Source organism: Bidens hawaiensis, unplaced genomic scaffold, assembly GCF_021521415.1.
Source record: "Bidens hawaiensis isolate Kalapana, Puna unplaced genomic scaffold, B.hawaiensis_p1.1 tig00029009_1, whole genome shotgun sequence".
Taxonomy (NCBI): domain Eukaryota; kingdom Viridiplantae; phylum Streptophyta; class Magnoliopsida; order Asterales; family Asteraceae; genus Bidens; species Bidens hawaiensis.
The window spans coordinates 111,605-129,013 of NW_027494773.1; the positions used below are offsets into that span (position 1 = coordinate 111,605).

Sequence of the window (17,409 nt, forward strand, 5' to 3'; positions counted from 1 at the left end):
CAGCTAATTTTTTAGTTTTTCGAAAAACCGATTTTTGGGTTCAGGTTTGGTTATCCATTTAAAAAAACAAAAAAAACCGAACCGAACCGATTAATCGAACCTATGTTTTCTACGTGTTTATTTAAGATGTTATGACCGGAAACAAAACACCAAAACAATCTACCATTGACGGTGATAAAGATTATGAAGATTGGGTCTAAACTTTGAAGATGAATAAGATAATGAATGAAGATTTAGGCTAAACTTTTATTGTTTTTTTATTAAAAACTTTGCAGAATTTAAATTCTAATACTCAAACAACTTTGTATTTGTTTGATTCCCCGTAACACGTTGGCCTATTTTTGTATTTTGAATTTAATATATACGAGATACTCTATTCTTTTGAATTTTTTTTTGTAATGTCTACTTACAATAAAAAACACCGAAAATAACCGAAAACCGATCGGTTGGTATTATAAGATATAAGCTTCGGTTTGGGTTTCACCCAATAACCGTACCAAACCGAACCATACTCACCCATAGTTTCGTCGTCTGCAGGATCTGACGCATTAGGAAGACTATTTTGGGTATTATGTGTAAACCATGGCTAAAGTTAGAAAGGGACCGGACAAAGTGACTATTTTAGGAATTTTATATTTGAAAAGTTACATATAAATTCTAATCATATTAATCAAGATTAACCCGAGTAACGTGGGCAGATTATACTCAACGCTTAACCACTTGTATAAGATACTTCCAAAACCACATTCATTCTCTCCCTCCTAATTAATATCGCCATCTTTCTTTCTTTCTTTCTTTATTTCCCACCCACTCCACTTCCCATTGTCTTTTCAAACCTTGTCAATACCCCACCAGCCGCCGGAATCTCACCGTCACAACTCCACCAATTCATCACTTTCCGATGGATAACACCCACCACTTCGACCACTTGGTACAGCCAGATAGTCCTTGGAACTCTACTGCCGGACAAACTGTGGACCCCACTCCCACACTTTGTTCAAGGCTGGCTTCGTTGTTACATTTCCGGAACTGTTATTTACCTTGTCTCTGGCTTTATTTGGTGCTTGTATATCTACCATGTTAAGCGGAATGTTTATGTTCCTAAAGGTTAGTGTTATTGGTTTCAAACAGTTGGATGCACACCAGGTGTTTGATAAAATGTTTAGCTTAACTTTTTTATTTATTTTTTCATAAATTGGAAATAAATAATCCGTGTATTAGCCGATAAACCGTCCAGCCTTTCGACTATTAAGGGGGTATTTGGCCTAGCTTTTATTTTTTTGGCTTATGCTTGTATCCTTACACAAATAAGCATTTTTCAAATAAGCTAAAAAACCATCTTCAAACAAACAAGCTTCTTCGAATTAGCCATATAAGCTAATAAGCTTAAGCTTAAAAAGCTAGACCAAACACCAAATTAAGCTTATTTTGTAATTAAAAGCTAAAAAAGCTATAAGCTTTGTTAACAAAGCTAGGCCAAAAGTTGCACACCACGTGTTTGATATAATGTTTAGCTTAACTTTTTATTTTATTTTTTCGTAAATTGGAAATAAATAATCTCATTTTTATGTATTGGGCGATAATAAACCTAAGCGGGATGTTTATGTTCCAAAAGTAAGTTTTTTGCATGTTGCACACCAAGTGTTTGATATAAAGTTTAGCTTAAACTTTATTTATTTTTTTATAAATCCTTTTGCTTTTGTTATTACTAGCTAGGGCTTAAAATGTGAATTGCATATTGGGTTTTTATAAATTGTTGTAAACTTGTAATTGATCAATTGCCACTTTCCTTTTATGTGTTTGTATGAATGAGATCGGTATGGTATCTTAAAGTATTGATACCGAAAACACGTATTTTTTAGATTATTTACTTTGTCTCTGGCTTTATTTTCTCTGGCTTTAGTTGGTGCTTGTATTACACACATTAAGCGAAATGTTTATGTTCCTAAAGGTTAATGTTTTTGGTTTTAATTAGTGGGGTGCACACCAGGTGTTTGATAAATGTCTAGCTTAACTTTTTTTATGTTAATTGTCGATTATTTATTTATGGGTGGGTTTTGTTTTGTTTTGATTGGATCGGATCTTTAGGTTGTGACAGTGATTGGTGAGTTGGCAATCTAGATTCATGGATCTGGTTTTCTTTTTTTGCATAAAAAATTGGAATCAATAGAGTGTGAAAATGACAGTTTGATTCTTGCCAGGGGTGTAAATGAGCCCATAGCTTTTCAAGCTCGAGCTCTGCTAGCATATTATTTATTAATTGATTTTTATAAACTTATACGTATTATTAATACTTTCAATTTTCATTTAACGTAATAAATATTATTTAGTTATTTTTTTCATAACTTTATATGTAAAAATAGTTAAATAAAAACTATATAAATAACAGGCTCGTTGCTCGTGAGCTGACTTGAGCTCGATAAGTGAAGCTCAGGCTCGGGATCGTTTACCAACTAAGGGTATTTTTAAGCTCGGGCTCAATTCGAGCTTTTACGAGCCGATCTCGAGTAGGTCGCGAGTGTCTTGTCTCATTTACACCTCTAATTGTTGCTACTTTAATAAGAAAGAAATTGAAATATTGAGAATTGCTGATGAATGTTGAAGCACATACATGAGTCGGTCCAGATTTAGATTTGTAAAAACAACTGCTTTATTATCTTTTATTTCAAAGTTTTACTTTTGTGTTCTTAAATCTTATAATAGTAGTTAACTGTGATATTATTTGTTTCTTCAACAATGAAGAAGCGTTAGATTTAAGAGTTAAGAAAATAATTTATTTTGACACTCAAAGTCAAATCTTTATTATTTTGCAGATGCTATTCCTACTAAAAAAGCAATGTATTTGCAAATATATGTTGCAATGAAGGCAATGCCATGGTACTGTGCTCTTCCTGCAGTCTCTGAATACATGGTTGAAAGAGGATGGACCAGATGCTTTTCAAGTATAACCGATATCGGATGGGCTTCATACGTTTGGTACTTGGCTCTTTATTTGATATTCGTTGAGTTCGGCATATATTGGATGCATGGAGAGTTGCATGATATCAAACCTCTTTACAAATGGCATCATGCAACTCATCATATCTACAATAAACAAAATACCCTTTCACCATTTGCTGGTTAGTACCCGGTTTTTCTTTTCTTATTCTTTTATTTTTAAGGGTAAATATTGTAAAAAAAATAGTATACTTTGTTATTTTTCTTGAAAAAGTTATTCAGCATAATTTTGGTGTATAAAAGTTCTTCTAGTCTTTAAAGTAACCAAACGTTCAGTTAACTGTTTGGCAAGAAGTTTGTTAATGTTTGTTTATTTCATAAACAAACGAAGATGAACAAAATTGTTTGATCAGCTAGTTAAACAAATGAAGATGAACAAATGTCTTGTTTGTTCATTTATGTTCGTGAATATTCGTTTACATGTTCGCTCATTTAAGTTTGTTTAGTTTATTTATTTTCATTAGACATTAGCTTGTTATTGCTTAAGTTAATTCATCAATATATTCACATGAAGTTCCTTAGGCCTATTACAATTTATTTTATTTTTTTAATAACGTTTTAGGCTCAACCCATTGTTGTTCACGTTTAAATTTTATTTATTTTAGCTTAGTTATGTCTCATAGTTGTTCATTCGTTTATATTTGTGAACCGTTCATTTATATCGTTAGTGAATGAACATAAACGAACACATTCATACTCTTAACGAACGAACACGAAACAAGAAAACCCCGTTCGTTTAATTGTTCGTGTTTAATCGTTTATTCAGTTAAAGTTAAGTGAACAAACACGAATATGCTTTGGTCGGTTCTTTTACAGGCCTAGTTCATGCCCATGTAAAAAAGATGAAAAGGTCCCTCAATCCAATTTTGCTGTATTAAAGTCCCCATATACTTGTTTAGAATGCATGCTATTGTGAAAAAATAATAAAAAACAATGACTGTCACCTCTTAAAAATTTGTCAAAGTCTGATGAAATGAAATTAAACTTTATTGAAAAACAAAACAAAACATTTATTTTGATGAATCTAAGGGGTAATGCGCCAAATATTCTAAGTAATTTTCCATAAGAACGTGCATTCTAGGCGAGTATAGAAACTTTAATGTAGCGAAACAGGTTTCAAAAACTTTATACACCAAATTGATGTTATTATGTTAGTTTTTTTTTGTTTTATAATATTAACTCTATTTTTAGTTAAGAAAGTTTCAAGATTTAAAAATATAATGATGTGTGCATCTTTTAATTTTTTATAACCAGGGCTAGCATTCCACTCTCTAGACGGGATATTACAGGCGGTGCCACATGTCGTCGCGCTATTTCTTATCCCGACACATTTCAGGACGCACATTGTGTTATTATTCTTGGAAGCTATATGGACTGCAAACATCCATGACTGCATTCATGGGAAATTATGGCCTGTAATGGGTGCAGGGTACCATACAATACATCACACAACGTACCGTCATAACTATGGCCATTATACAGTTTGGATGGACTGGATGTTTGGTACCCTTTGTGATCCTTTGGAAGAAGAGGCTAAGAACATATAATAACTACCGTTAAAAGGTGGATTGTGACTGTTTTTGTTTGCAAATGAACTTGATGGTTGACTTCGTTGACTCGCGTTAGGGGAGAGAGAAAACGTTAGCGGAATGTGGAGGTTTGCTTCGTTGACTCCCGTATAGTTGAAATTTTAGACCAGATTGATAGAAGTTTTAAGATTTGTAAGTCTGTCTGGACAAGGTCTATGTAGTTTCATGAATTTTTTTTTGTTTTGAGTTGTTTGGTGAAATGTATTATGTTTGATCATGATTTCTTGTTACTTTTTACTGTTTTTTTTATTATTATTTTTAAATTTTTTTTATTTGGGGGGGGGGGGGGGGGTTTACCAATTCAAATACGGAGTTTTGTAGTAATACATGTTTCTCGTGGATACGTACAAACTGCATAAACTAAAATAGTTCCATAAGAATGAATATAAAGTTCGCCCGCTGTCCCACCCTAGCCCCAGCTACTTTCCCGTCATCATCGAATCCGATGAAGGTGGATTACTACAGTCATCCACCACAATATCAACCACTTCCGGTTTCTGAACACTCGACTCTTCATTCCGAATCCCTCTCAAACTCTCCACCACTTCTCTCATTGTCGGCCTCATATCCTTCTCGCGTTGCAGACACCTGAACCCCAACTCCGCCACCAAAGTCACCACCCGCCTCACCAAGCCATCATTCTCAAACCCAATCCTCTCATCAACCACTCACCCAACCGCCCATTTTGAACCCGGTCCATAGCCATGCTAGCCAAGTTAATATCATGTCGGTGCCTGTTCGTGTCAACGGCTGGCAATGATGACAAAAGCTCCATCAATACAACTCCAAAGCTATAAACATCACTTTTATCCGTTAACCTATAACATTGATAATATTCAGGGTCAACATACCCCGGTGTCCCTTGTGGGGCGGTCGACACATGCGTAACATTCATCGGAAACAACCTTGACAACCCAAAATCCGCCACCTTGACACGAAAACTCGTGTCCAACAAAATATTACACGTTTTTACGTCACGGTGAATAATATCTGACTCGTGAAGGTAAGCCAACGCATCGGCCGTTTCTACGCGATATTGAGCCGTAACGGCCAACTTAGCCAACTCGAACCGGCTAGTTTCCCGTGTAGATGATCGGCAACCGTACCGTTGTTAATATATTCGTAAACTAAAAGAAGCTCTCTACTTCTTCTTGAAGTGCAACCGTAAAACTTGACAAGGTTTTCGTGGTTTAACATCGTTAAAATCTCGACCTCGTTCATGAACTGCTCGACTTGTTTAATACTGTTCTGATAACCGCCACTTCCCGACCATCCACGAGTTTTCCATAATAAACGGTCCCGAACCCACCGTCTCCAAGTTCTCGGGAATCATCGAAACCGTCGGTAGCGGCTTCAAGTTCGGCTTTCGTGAAAATGTGGGTGCCAAAATAGGTGCTGTTACTGAGTTCAGTTGTTGTGGAAGTGTAGGAAGTGATGGTGGTGGGAAAGTTAGTTGAAATGGTTGTTATGCAGTCTTTGGTTGGGGTTTCCTTTTCTTCGGCATCGCGTTTTCTTTTCCGTTGTTTGCATAAAACGAGCCCCGACCCGATCCCGATGGTAGCAAGAAGGCCACCAGTGATAGGAAGTGCTGAAATACCAAGAAAATAAGTCAGAATACTATTGGAGATTAAGGACGAAATGCGTAATATCCTATGTACCCAAAGGACGAAAACTGTGATTTTATTATATAATATAATAATAAGAGTAAATTACAGTTTTCGTTCTTATATGTCAACCTTTTCAGGTTGTCTTAAAACTTAGGTTATTACAAAAAAAACATCATTTATTTTAAAAGTTGTAACACATTACGTCCTTTTTACTAACTTGTGTTACAACTTCTAATAAAGTTTTTTTTAAATGACTATTCTGCCTTTACACCTAAAGGACAATATGCAAGTTGTGTGTGAAAAGTTAACTAAGTTTTAAACAACTGTTAATGAAAAGGACATAATGTGTTACAACTTTTCAAATACACGATGTCATTTGTCGTTATATATACACATAATATTGAACAAAAACTGTAATTTACTCTAATATTAAGTTATTATATGAAGAATGTAAGTAGTACCTATAGTCAGGGACTTTTGTTTCTGTGAGGAACTGGCTTGGCTTGAATTAGCCATGGTGCAGCTATCTGCACCCAAAGGCGAACCCGGGCACGCACACGCGGTCTGGTTCGTGCCATTATCATAAAAACATCGACCGTTAGACTCTGTACACCGGCTGCAACCCATGGTATCCAGCTTCCACTTGACCTCAAATCCTTCTCTTAGAACCTGATCCAACCCACTCGAATTCACCAACCCGGCGGACCCGAGTGCCATAACCGGAACAGGAACAATCACACTCTTGTTACATATACCCGGGCCTTGATCGCCCGGCAACACCAACACTTTATCAAACCCGTTATCATTACACGAAAACGTGTCCCCGTGAAGATTTAAACTATTCAGGCACCCGTATAGGAAAGTTATATTCATGTAATCTGGAAAGTATGCAAACAAGTTATGATTAATAGTTGTGTTGGTGAAGTCGTGTGGACATATCGACTCGGTTACATCTTCTCTAATGATCTTTAATATTCGAGACGAGTGATCAATGCTTAAAACGTTGTAAGTCATGTTGTTCATGTTGATAGTAGGCGAGTGCGAGTTCTTGCAGTCGAGCTGGAACCCGGGGTACCCGCAGTTCTCGGGATCTTGGTGTCTCGAGAACGGGTATTGGATACCGGAAATGGTCCCACATGAGAATGACGTGGCGCAGTTTTTATAGGATTTGTATAGGCTGCTTGAAGCCTGTGGAACTGCAGCCACAACTAGCACGGTTACGATGATTAGAAGATTCATCGGGGAGTTATTCGATTGTTGTGTTCGAGTAATCGAGTGTTCTAATATTAATGAAGGTGTGTTGGTGTGTTGTTACTTTGGTCAATGTTATATGTACCTAATTATGCAACTAACTTCAACTATAAATCTTATTTAAGTTGAAAGTTGATTAATATAGGTGAATGTTTGGTGGACTTTTAAGGAAATTTGATCAACACTCTAGTAAGTAACCTACACTTCTGTTACACATGACACATTAGTCTGTTTAACATGTGGTAAAGATTTAAAGATAAAATCTTGTTGAACAAATTTACCTTAGAAAGTCAAAGAAGGTTCAGCTGCTTTGAGGGGGTGCAGGAAATCGTAAATGCTGACTCGAAACCAAAAAGGCCGATAAAGCCGAGCTGAAATAAAAACTGATAGTTTGGTTTTACGTTTATTGTAAAGACCAAACTTACAATTCGGTCTTGGTTTTGCATCTAATAAAAACCGAAAAAGCTAATCCAAACCAAATTTCTTGATTTTCATTTTATTTTAATCAATTTATAATAAATTAACAAATATTTAACTCAAATTTTTTTAGCTCAAACGTATATTATCATTTAGTTATTACTTACTTGTTAACAAACTGATTTGGGCCTAAATTCATTATTTTGAGCCTATAATTTTTTCTTAGGCCCAAAATGTTTTTGGCTCAAATGGCAAACTTGAAGCTAAAACAAAAACCGGAAAACTAAAATCGAACGGTACTGAAGTTTCGGTTTTGGCCCAAAACAATCTCAAACCAATAAAAGCCCAATAAGATTTCAACCACAAATTCATTTGAAAATTCATCTTCAAATGTCAATACAAAGTAGTGACAAAAAAGGGTACAAAAATACAAAAAGATACTTTTTTTCCTAATTTCATCATGATTTCATGAGACTCATTAAAAACAAATAATAACATTAATAATAATAATAATAATAATAATAATAATAATAAACATCATCATGCAAGATCACCATTAGTGACAGCTTGCAGCTGCTGCTTCTTCTCCAACATATCAGAACATATCTGGCCCATCATGTGATAAAACAGATTAAGATCAGATAACTGCTCAACTGTCATCTTTCCCATTACAACTCTTGCTAGTTTCTCTCTTTCTTCATTCATCTTCAATCTCTCCATGTATGAAGATGCATTCCTCACTGTTGCTCCCATCTGCTTCAACCTGTTCTCTTGTTGCATACTTAATGCTATATTTGACTGTAACCAATTCAAAAAAAAAAAAAAAAAAAAATCATTAGTCAACTAAAGAATACAAGAACTGAATGTTCATGAACTGTTTGGTGGGAAGTTCATTTATTTAATAAACCAACGAACATGAACATATTTTTTTGTTTATTTAATTAAACGAAGGCGAACACATGTTTTGCATATTTGTTCAATCTTTCCATGTATGAAAACGCTCAAAAACGGTTTTCGTGAAGAAAAGTAAAAAAATAATCGATTAACGATCCAAAACTGTTTATTTCGATGAACCAATGATTAATTGGATTTGTATTGACGATTTCGAGATCTTGTGATGTGATTTCGTGGATCGATTTCATGAATATAAGTATTCTTGTACCTAATGTATGTTAAGCAATTATTGTATTCTATCTTTTCTCTATAAATATATACATAAAAGAGGCTCATTTGAATTATATGTATATGTATATGTATGTGTGTGTGTGTATTAATATATATACATACTTGGTTATGTTTGGTCAATTATGCTTATTTGCATACATTTATGTTTGTTCTATTATAGTCATTTAGGTTTGTGTGTTTTTGTTCGTTTTGTTTAGATTCTAAACGAACAAACATGTGGACATGCCCGTTTTCTTAATGAACGAACATGAACACAAAAATCTGTTCAATTATATGCTCGTGTTTGTTTAGTTTGTTTACAAGCCTATTGTTGAATGACTGAATCATTACTCATACCTCAAGAAACTCAGCTCCTGGTTTGAGATCAGATTCTTTACGTTGACGATTATTATTATTATTATCGCCTTCTTCATACAAGTTTCTCGCAAGAGAGAAGCTTCTAACAATAACCTTTCTCTTTTGCTCCAATTCTTTATCAAGTTTCAAAGATGATGGTACCCTTTTTATGGCATTTAGCTTCTTTTGATACGCTACAACCGCCTTCACAAATTCCTGCAACCATGTGACAAGTCATTCAATACGCGATAGCTTGAAAAGTTCTTTTTTTAAAAGAAGAGTAAAAGGTTAATGTCATAAAAAACCAATATGCTTTCTCATTCTTTTCAGAAAATAGTCACTTTACATTTATGAAGAAAAAATATTTTGATGAATTTAAGGGGTTACAAATAAATTTACATTTTTTTACAACTATGTGTAGGGACTTCAATGTAGCAAAATCGTGTTAAAGAGACATTTTTGTGATATTTGACATGTGTGTGGACTTTTATATGTCAACTGCACATAAAAGTCCTTGTATGTGTTAAAAAAAACGTTCATTGACCTAGTTTTGCTATATTAAAGTCCCTACACTTGTCTAGAAGTACGCGCTTGTGAAAATATATTTTAATATAATGACCTGCTACCTCTTAAAGTTGTTAAAATTTGATCGAATTACATTAACAAAAAATTTAAACAAACTTATTTTTTCCACAAGTATATACTTTTCGTGATATTTGAAAATGTGTTAACGACTTTTATATGTTAAAATTAGAGTAAACTGCATTTTTCGTCCTTGTGGTCTGTCCAAATCTGCAGTTTGAGTCAAATAGTTTCAAATTTGCGATTTTCGTCCCTACGGTTTCATTTCACTTGCAGTTAAATCCAACCACACTAACGCCGTTAAGTCTTATCGTTAAACCCATCGGTGTGCCCCTAACGAGAGGGGCAGTTTTGTCCTTTTCTCCCCCAAAATACACCCCAACCCTCTCGTGAGGGGGCTTGCTGATTACGGTTGAGGTTTATTTGGGGAGAAAGAGGACAAAACTGCCTCTCACGTGAGGGGCACACTGATGGGCTTAACGACCAGACTTAGGGTTAGTGGGATCGGGTTTAATTGCAAGTGAAATGAAACCAAAGGGACGGAAATCACAAATTTGAAACTATTGAACTAAAACCGCAAATTTGGACAGACTACAAGGACGAAAACCGCAGTTCACTTAAAAACGAGAAAATATATTAGTTCTTATGATATGATATCAAGTTATTAACACAAACATAAATCAAGGAAACTGGATGAAATCTATACCTTATAAGTAGCAGTGCATCCAGGATAATCAAACTCATCCGAATTCGCCTTCCTCATACGCTCCGGATGAAACTGCAACCCCATAATAAACTTACCCTCTTCCGGACTATAAACATCCTGGTCATAAAACCCTTCAACCAACCCATCCGGTGCATACGCCATGGGCTTGAACCGTTGCGCTAGCCTCTTAATCCCTTGATGGTGATAACTATTAACCTTAATCTCCATATCATTATGCAAAGACTCCTTAAACCAATAATCCAAAGGAGTGTCCTCAACAATATTAACCACATGCCTATGCCCATCATAATTATCATAGTCCATATGCACTATTCTTTGGTCCGGTGCGCATGTTTTCGACAACTCTTTACCGATATCTTGGTAAAGCGTACCGCCACATGCGACATTTAACACTTGTGACCCTCTACATATGCCTAAATATGGTATGTTTCTTTCTAAGCAGTGTTTGGCTAGTGCCAGCTCAATTGTGTCCTTTTCTTTGTCGATGGCGGTGTCGCTGACGTGTAACTTTCGGATTTCTTCTAGTTCTTCGGTTCATAAGTTGGGCTCGTCGTCTTCGTAGAGGGATGGGTCGATGTCTTCGCCTTCGCAGAGGAGGACTCCGTGGATTGGCTCGAAGCTGTGTAAGAGCGTGTGGACCCCGGCGACACGTGGGACGATCACTGGGACCGCTCCGTACCCGACGATGAGATCGAGATGGTATTCACCTGGTAAGTTAAATGAACCACATTTCTATCAGGCTTATGTGCAACTAAAAACCTGTCCGAAACTCAAAAAAACTGAACTGGAATAAAAAATCGACGGTTTGGTTTCATGCATTTGTAAATTGTTGGCATTATCTGCCTATGTTTGTACTAGGGGTGCACATCAAACCGAAAAGACTGATCTGAAACCGAAACAACCAAAAAAACCATACCAAAAAAACTTAACCGAATCAAAAATCAATGGTTTAGTTCAATGTTTTTTTTTTAAACGGAGCTTACTGTTAGATTTTGGTTTTCCATACAACAAAAAACCTGAAAAAACGAACCGAATTTATAGACTTTCAAGTTTTATTTTTTATTTTAATAATAATAATAATAATAATACATGTAAGGAACTGAAGAAATTAATGAAAATCATAACATTCATGAAAAAATAAAATTCGACGGAAAATGCAATGATATAATTAATTAGGGTTAAATTATTAAATCATATACATACGAGGATGGTACGTACCGTCGAAATCAACAAACTTGTTCTTACGAAGACTACGTCTAGATACGATGATAACACGAGGTAAGATGTCGGCGAGATCCGAGGTTGACATGGCTGGGTGGCGGTGTTTGAGAATCGAAAACGATAACAATAACAATAACGGTGCGCCGCGCAGGGGCTATGAAATATGAATGAATAATATTACTTATAATAATAACTTAACTTGATTAACATTAATATTATTGATGATATATTTGAAGGTGAGTGTGTGATGTATTTATAGGGCAGGATATAAGGTGAGAGGTGTGGAAGCCACGTGGAAGCTAAAGCCATATATAGGAGTGTGTTGACTCTTGGAACGTCACGTGAGTCGTCAGCTGTGGGAAGAAATTAAGGGGCAAGTGGTCAATTTTGAAAACTGAGGGCAGTCTGACGTGGATAGGGTTATGTGGATATTATTATAATAACTAAATAAATGAGTTTAGCCACCGGTGGAGGCTTTATCCATTTTCTAATTTCATGATGATTTAGGAAACAACTAGCCCGATCATTTTGTGAAGAAACACTAACCGGACCCCGGACAGATTACTGGTAACCTGGGGGTTAGATAGATGTTTCCCACGAGGGGTTAGACCCTTGGAAGATGGTTCTTCTGATAACCTGCAAAACAGACACCGTGAGCTCGTCACTGAGAAGGGGGGGGGGGGTTCCTCCTTGTGACCACCCTCCGGCGTGAGAATCAGACTAGATTGCTCTTTAAATATAAAAGTATATTAAGAGATTGCTAGAGCAGATATCAGGTATAATATGATGATAATGTGATAAGATATGATAAGATGAGATGGTCATACCATTTGTGGTATTTATAGCCGAAGGTAGGTTTCCAAGGAGGTATGGCCGGCTGCAACAGTGTTCCTGTTCCACCAACAGTAGCCTACGCACGTGCCCTGCTGGTAGTTGGTGGGTAGGTAGCGGCTGATAGCGACCAGGCCTGCTGTATACTATTCCTTTTCCACCAACTGTCAGCTACGCACGTGGTATGACAAGAGTTGGTGAGTAGGCAACGGCTAATAGTGACATACAGTGTAGGAGCATGCTGCTCGCCATACTGTTGTCTATAAGCTGTCGTATCTTTAGTCAGATCTTTTTCCCATACCTCGTCAGGTACAGTACAGAAGATCTTCCTGTATCGTACGGACTGGCTTATTTGGGCGGGAGTATTCCCCTCCCGCCCTTGTGCGGGATTGTTCCCGGCTTCGCTCATTCCTTCAGGTGACACTGAACGATTGAGAGCTAAGTGCCTTGTGCGTGTAGCCTTGCTGCGCGGGTGGCCTTCCCTAATGGCTTGTATCCGAGGCTGCGGGGACAGGCGGAGTCCTTCACCATTGGGAGGCATTTCCTGCGGGACCAGCTTGCGTACTGCGCGTAAGGACGTCACGTCTCTGAGCATGGTTGGTCCTGCGGATCCAGTTGGTTTCTGCGCAGACGTCCCTGTTTGAGGTGAGTCTTGCGGGTCCAACTGGGCTCTGCTGGGACCTACCTCTTCAAGTCCCCCCAGTCCAATGTTCTTCTCATGCGTGTTTAATAAAGTGAGGTGAACTTTTGGACTTAAGCAAAGGGTTTTTTAAGGTTTTCCATGGGGATTCTTCCCGCGGAAGTCCTTGTCACTTGCAGAAATTCCCGAGTTTCCTGCTTGGTCTTTGGGTATGATGCGGGTAGGTCTGTAATCTCCTCGCAAGTCAGGAGCGTTGAGTCCCACTTGTGTGGACTCTCCATGAGGTTTTGGTAGTTTTGAACATAGTGATCAATTATGTTAAAACCACCAATTCCATCCTGGAGCTTCAAACAACGTAGTTCTCGACGTTCCCGCTATGCGGGGATGTTATTTCCGTTTCCGCAAGCATTGCCCAGAAGATCCTTCTTGGTTTCAATTCCCAGCGGAGCGCTAGGTATGTGAAGGGTTTTGCCTTAACACTGTACCAGCGCTCGTCTTACGGTTACTTTACTTCCAAGGTATTCCTGGCGTCAATTCCATGCGGGTGCTAGGTATGTGAAGGGTTTTGCCTTTACACTGTACCCGCACCCGTCTTATAGTTACTTGGTTGCCGAGGAATATTTGGCTTCAATTCCCTGCGGGTGTTAGGTATGTGAAGGGTTTTGCCTTTACACTGTACCCGCATCCGTCTTACGGTTACTTGTTCGCCAAAGTTTACTTGGCTTCAATTCCCTGCGGGTGCTAGGTATGTGAAGGGTTTTGCCTTTACACTGTACCCGCATCCGTCTTACGGTTACTTGTTTGCCAAGGTTTTACTTGGCTTCAATTCCCTGCGGGTGCTAGGTATGTGAAGGGTTTTGCCTTAACACTGTACCCGCACCCGTCTTACGGTTACTTGTTTGCCAAGGTAAGGGGTATTTTCCCGCTTACTTTTTAATATTTTCAAAATTTGAATTTTGAAATTCGAAGGGTTGGTGGAAAGATAGGAACAGTCCAAACCTCTGAAACGTCGTGCGACGGTTTCTTCTGACTGTGTCAGGACGTGCAGGAAGTTATGGTGACGTGACAGTACATGGTCATTCCAGACGCTTTTCAGGCGCGTGGGCGCGATTTTCGGGCGCGTGGCCGCGAAATTACTGGCACACGTCCTTTCAACAGCTGTTTCCAGCTTGCTTTTTGCCACGTGTCATAGTTTCATTGCACCTTCGATTTCTCTCTCCTCCGCATTAAATTCACCACATTAATTGCGATTACTATATAAAGGGGGAGAGGGTTCTTTGTAATCCACACTTTCACCCTTCTCTTCTTCTTCTTAGCGATTTCCGGCAAATACTCCCCTTTTCAGGCAAGCATTTTCCCGAAATCGTTTTCTTCTTCCTCTGCAATATGTCTTCCCATGATGCTGAAGCTGTAGCCGACGATAGGAGTACTGCTGGCGAGTGCCAGTGTGCTCTACCTGTCGATCAGTACCAGTACGTCGTCAGGAAATTCATGCTTGAGTCTCTTGAGCCTGAGTTTCCTGAACCCCACCAGACTGTGTACGATGCCCCCAGTGGCAAGATCGGGGTATATGCTGCATTCTTTGTTTATGGGAATCTTAGGTTCCCATTGACAAAGTTTGTGTACCGTGTCCTGGAGAGGCACGATGTACACCTAACCGAGTTGCATCCAATGGCGATTGCCAAGATCCGGCACTTCGAGTGGGTGTTCCGGATTCTGGGTATTAAGCCCTATGTGGACCGCCTGATGATCTTCTATACTTGGAGGTGCATCCAGGGGTGGTACACCTTGACAACCCGTATTAAGGGTTTGAAGATCTGCGTGACCGAGCGCAGTCTCCGATCGTGGAAGCGGGAGTTCTTCTACGTTTCTGCCCGCGCCATCCCCATTGCCATGAAGTTTAAGAAGGGGCAAGCGCTTCCGAGCCTTCATGCTTCCAGCTACCAGGAGGCGGAATGGTTCGCGAAGATATCCCGGGTCCAATCTCCGGTTTACCGGTTTGCGGAGTCCGGGATGGTGATGCTGGGGATGAGCCGGGTATGGAAGGATGCGTCCCGGTTTCCCATCCTGCTCGAATACGGTTTGAACTCTATTCCTTATGGTATGTCTTGTCTTTTTTGCTGATATGAGTTTGTCTTCTAACTGCTTCTTTTCTTTCAGAGGGGAACAATTTGGAGTCGCTCCTGTACCTTCGGGAAGCTGACGGTCCCGTGCGGGTGGGTACTCGTGCTCTTGACGAGAACGAGTTGCCCATCCTGGAGCAGACGGCGGATCGGTTTGTGGAGGTCTATCCGCTGGGCCACGAGATCCTGAGCCAACGGCGGCCAGGTAAGGCGATACTCTATCCTCAACCCCTCAATGCTGTACCCGCTGCTGGAATTCCTGACATCCTGTCTTCTGAGGAATCCTCAGATGGTCCTCCGCTGGTGCGGAAGAGGAAGGCTGCCGGTGGGAAAGGGAAGGAGAAGGTGGCCTCCACAGCCGATCCAGTGGTCCTATCTGACAGTGAGTCAGATAATGAAGAGGTGGCGGGGAACCCGGGTGGTGAGAAGACCACTGTTCCGGAGGCTACAACTGTTACCTCCGGAGAACCATTGACGACGACGGTGACCGGCATCAAGAGACCGGCTCCATCGGGCTCGTCCCCGCCCCTCCGTACGTTCAGGCTCAAGAAAACCCGTAAGTACAAACATCCTTGTTTTTGTAGATTTATCATACTTCATAAATTTATTAACACTTATCTTCTTGTGCAGGCGTGGATGTTGACGCATTCCAGGGTGGAGCGCAGAGGAGTACCTCTCCGCCGATGACGGTAGGCTCGGTCAGCCTACCTGAGGCGACGACCCAGGCGCCTGCGCCTGCTTCCGCTGGACCAGTTGCTCACTCCTTTGAGCCGACTGTTCCAGTCGAGATAACGTCACCGCCGGTGGTAAGTGCGATTTTTACAGCATCTTTCACCGAGCCGGCGGTTACGATTGCTGCAGATTCTGCGGCGGCGACCCCGACGGCGACCACGGCGGCCGCTACTATGCCTCCGCCACCGGCAACGACGGCCGGCCCATCAGGTACGCGCAGGGCTTCTCGTCAATCTTTGCCACCTTCCCATGTGCCTGACCTTTTGGATGGGTTTCCTTTGGGTTCAGGTGATGGGTTCGGCGGCTATCGGCCTGTTATAGACCCTACAGGTGCGTAGGGTTCCTTTGGCCCTTTTTCACTTTTATTATTTATCATCTTTTCCTAACTGCTTTTTTGTTTTTTGCAGTGTCGGATTCCAATGAAGTGTATGTTCCGCGATGGAACATACGCCGAGGAACAACCCTTCGTACCCCTGTGGAGTGCGTGGAATGGGCTCGCCACGCTGCTCCCCATGGTGCGTTGGGGGAAGCCATGGCTAGCTACCAGGAGGGTAGGCTAACCAATGAGCTTCGGGTTCTCCAGGCCCGGATGCAGCCGCGCGTCGAGCTGCTTTGTCGTGAAAACGACAAGTTAAAAGCAGCTCGCGCCAAAGACGTATCTCAAGCGCGGGCTCTTCGGGAGGAGAACCAAAAGTTGGCCGCAGCTGCTGCGGAGAAGGAGAAGGCCTTCAAGGCCCTCGAGGTTGAGGTTCAAGCGCGACTCGAGGCCCGCTCCAAGGCTGCCCAAGCTGTTAACGAACAGCTTCGGCTGGTTAAGGAGACTGCGAGGAACGCAACCGAGAGGGCCACCAAGGCTGAAGCCGTTGCTGAGCCTTTACGCATGGAGAACGAGGAGCTCAAGGCCAAATTGGAGGCTCTCCAACGTGCTCATGATGCCTTGGCGATGGAGGATGCCAAGAAACTTCAAGAGATCCTGGACCAGAGGGGCGTGCTTGATCACACCGAGCGGAAGCTTAAGGGCGTTGAAGAGGCTGCTGCAAAGGAAGTGCTACTTGCCAACCTTAACAAAAGCGAAGCCGAACGCGCCTGCACCCAAGCTCAAGCCGCCCTCCAAGAAGCTCTGGTTGCCAAGTAATGGCTTCTTTGAGAAGCGTTGCCTCAGGTATGTTTG

General features: G+C 40.3%; 1 protein-coding gene and 2 pseudogenes across 2 annotated transcripts; 1 reads left to right on the forward strand and 2 right to left on the reverse strand.

Moving 5' to 3' along the window:
* The first annotated feature begins 928 nt into the window (after nt 1-928).
* LOC143578061 (delta(7)-sterol-C5(6)-desaturase-like) lies at nt 929-4,779 on the forward strand. The gene is made up of 3 exons (XM_077061731.1): nt 929-1,107; nt 2,814-3,119; nt 4,252-4,779. Exons 2-3 carry the CDS (start codon nt 2,837-2,839, stop codon nt 4,542-4,544), a joined length of 576 nt encoding a protein of 191 aa, XP_076917846.1. The 5' UTR covers nt 929-1,107; nt 2,814-2,836; the 3' UTR covers nt 4,545-4,779.
* Nucleotides 4,780-4,951: 172 nt separating this feature from the next.
* LOC143578070 (LEAF RUST 10 DISEASE-RESISTANCE LOCUS RECEPTOR-LIKE PROTEIN KINASE-like 1.3) lies at nt 4,952-7,631 on the reverse strand (annotated as a pseudogene).
* A 1,643-nt stretch (nt 7,632-9,274) lies between these two features.
* Nucleotides 9,275-12,047, reverse strand: LOC143578060 (putative glutamine amidotransferase GAT1_2.1; annotated as a pseudogene). Its single transcript, XR_013143210.1, has 3 exons — nt 11,910-12,047; nt 10,671-11,398; nt 9,275-9,598 (listed from the first exon to the last, which is right to left on the reverse strand). The product of XR_013143210.1 is annotated as a putative glutamine amidotransferase GAT1_2.1 (transcript).
* Between the last annotated feature and the right edge of the window lie 5,362 nt (nt 12,048-17,409).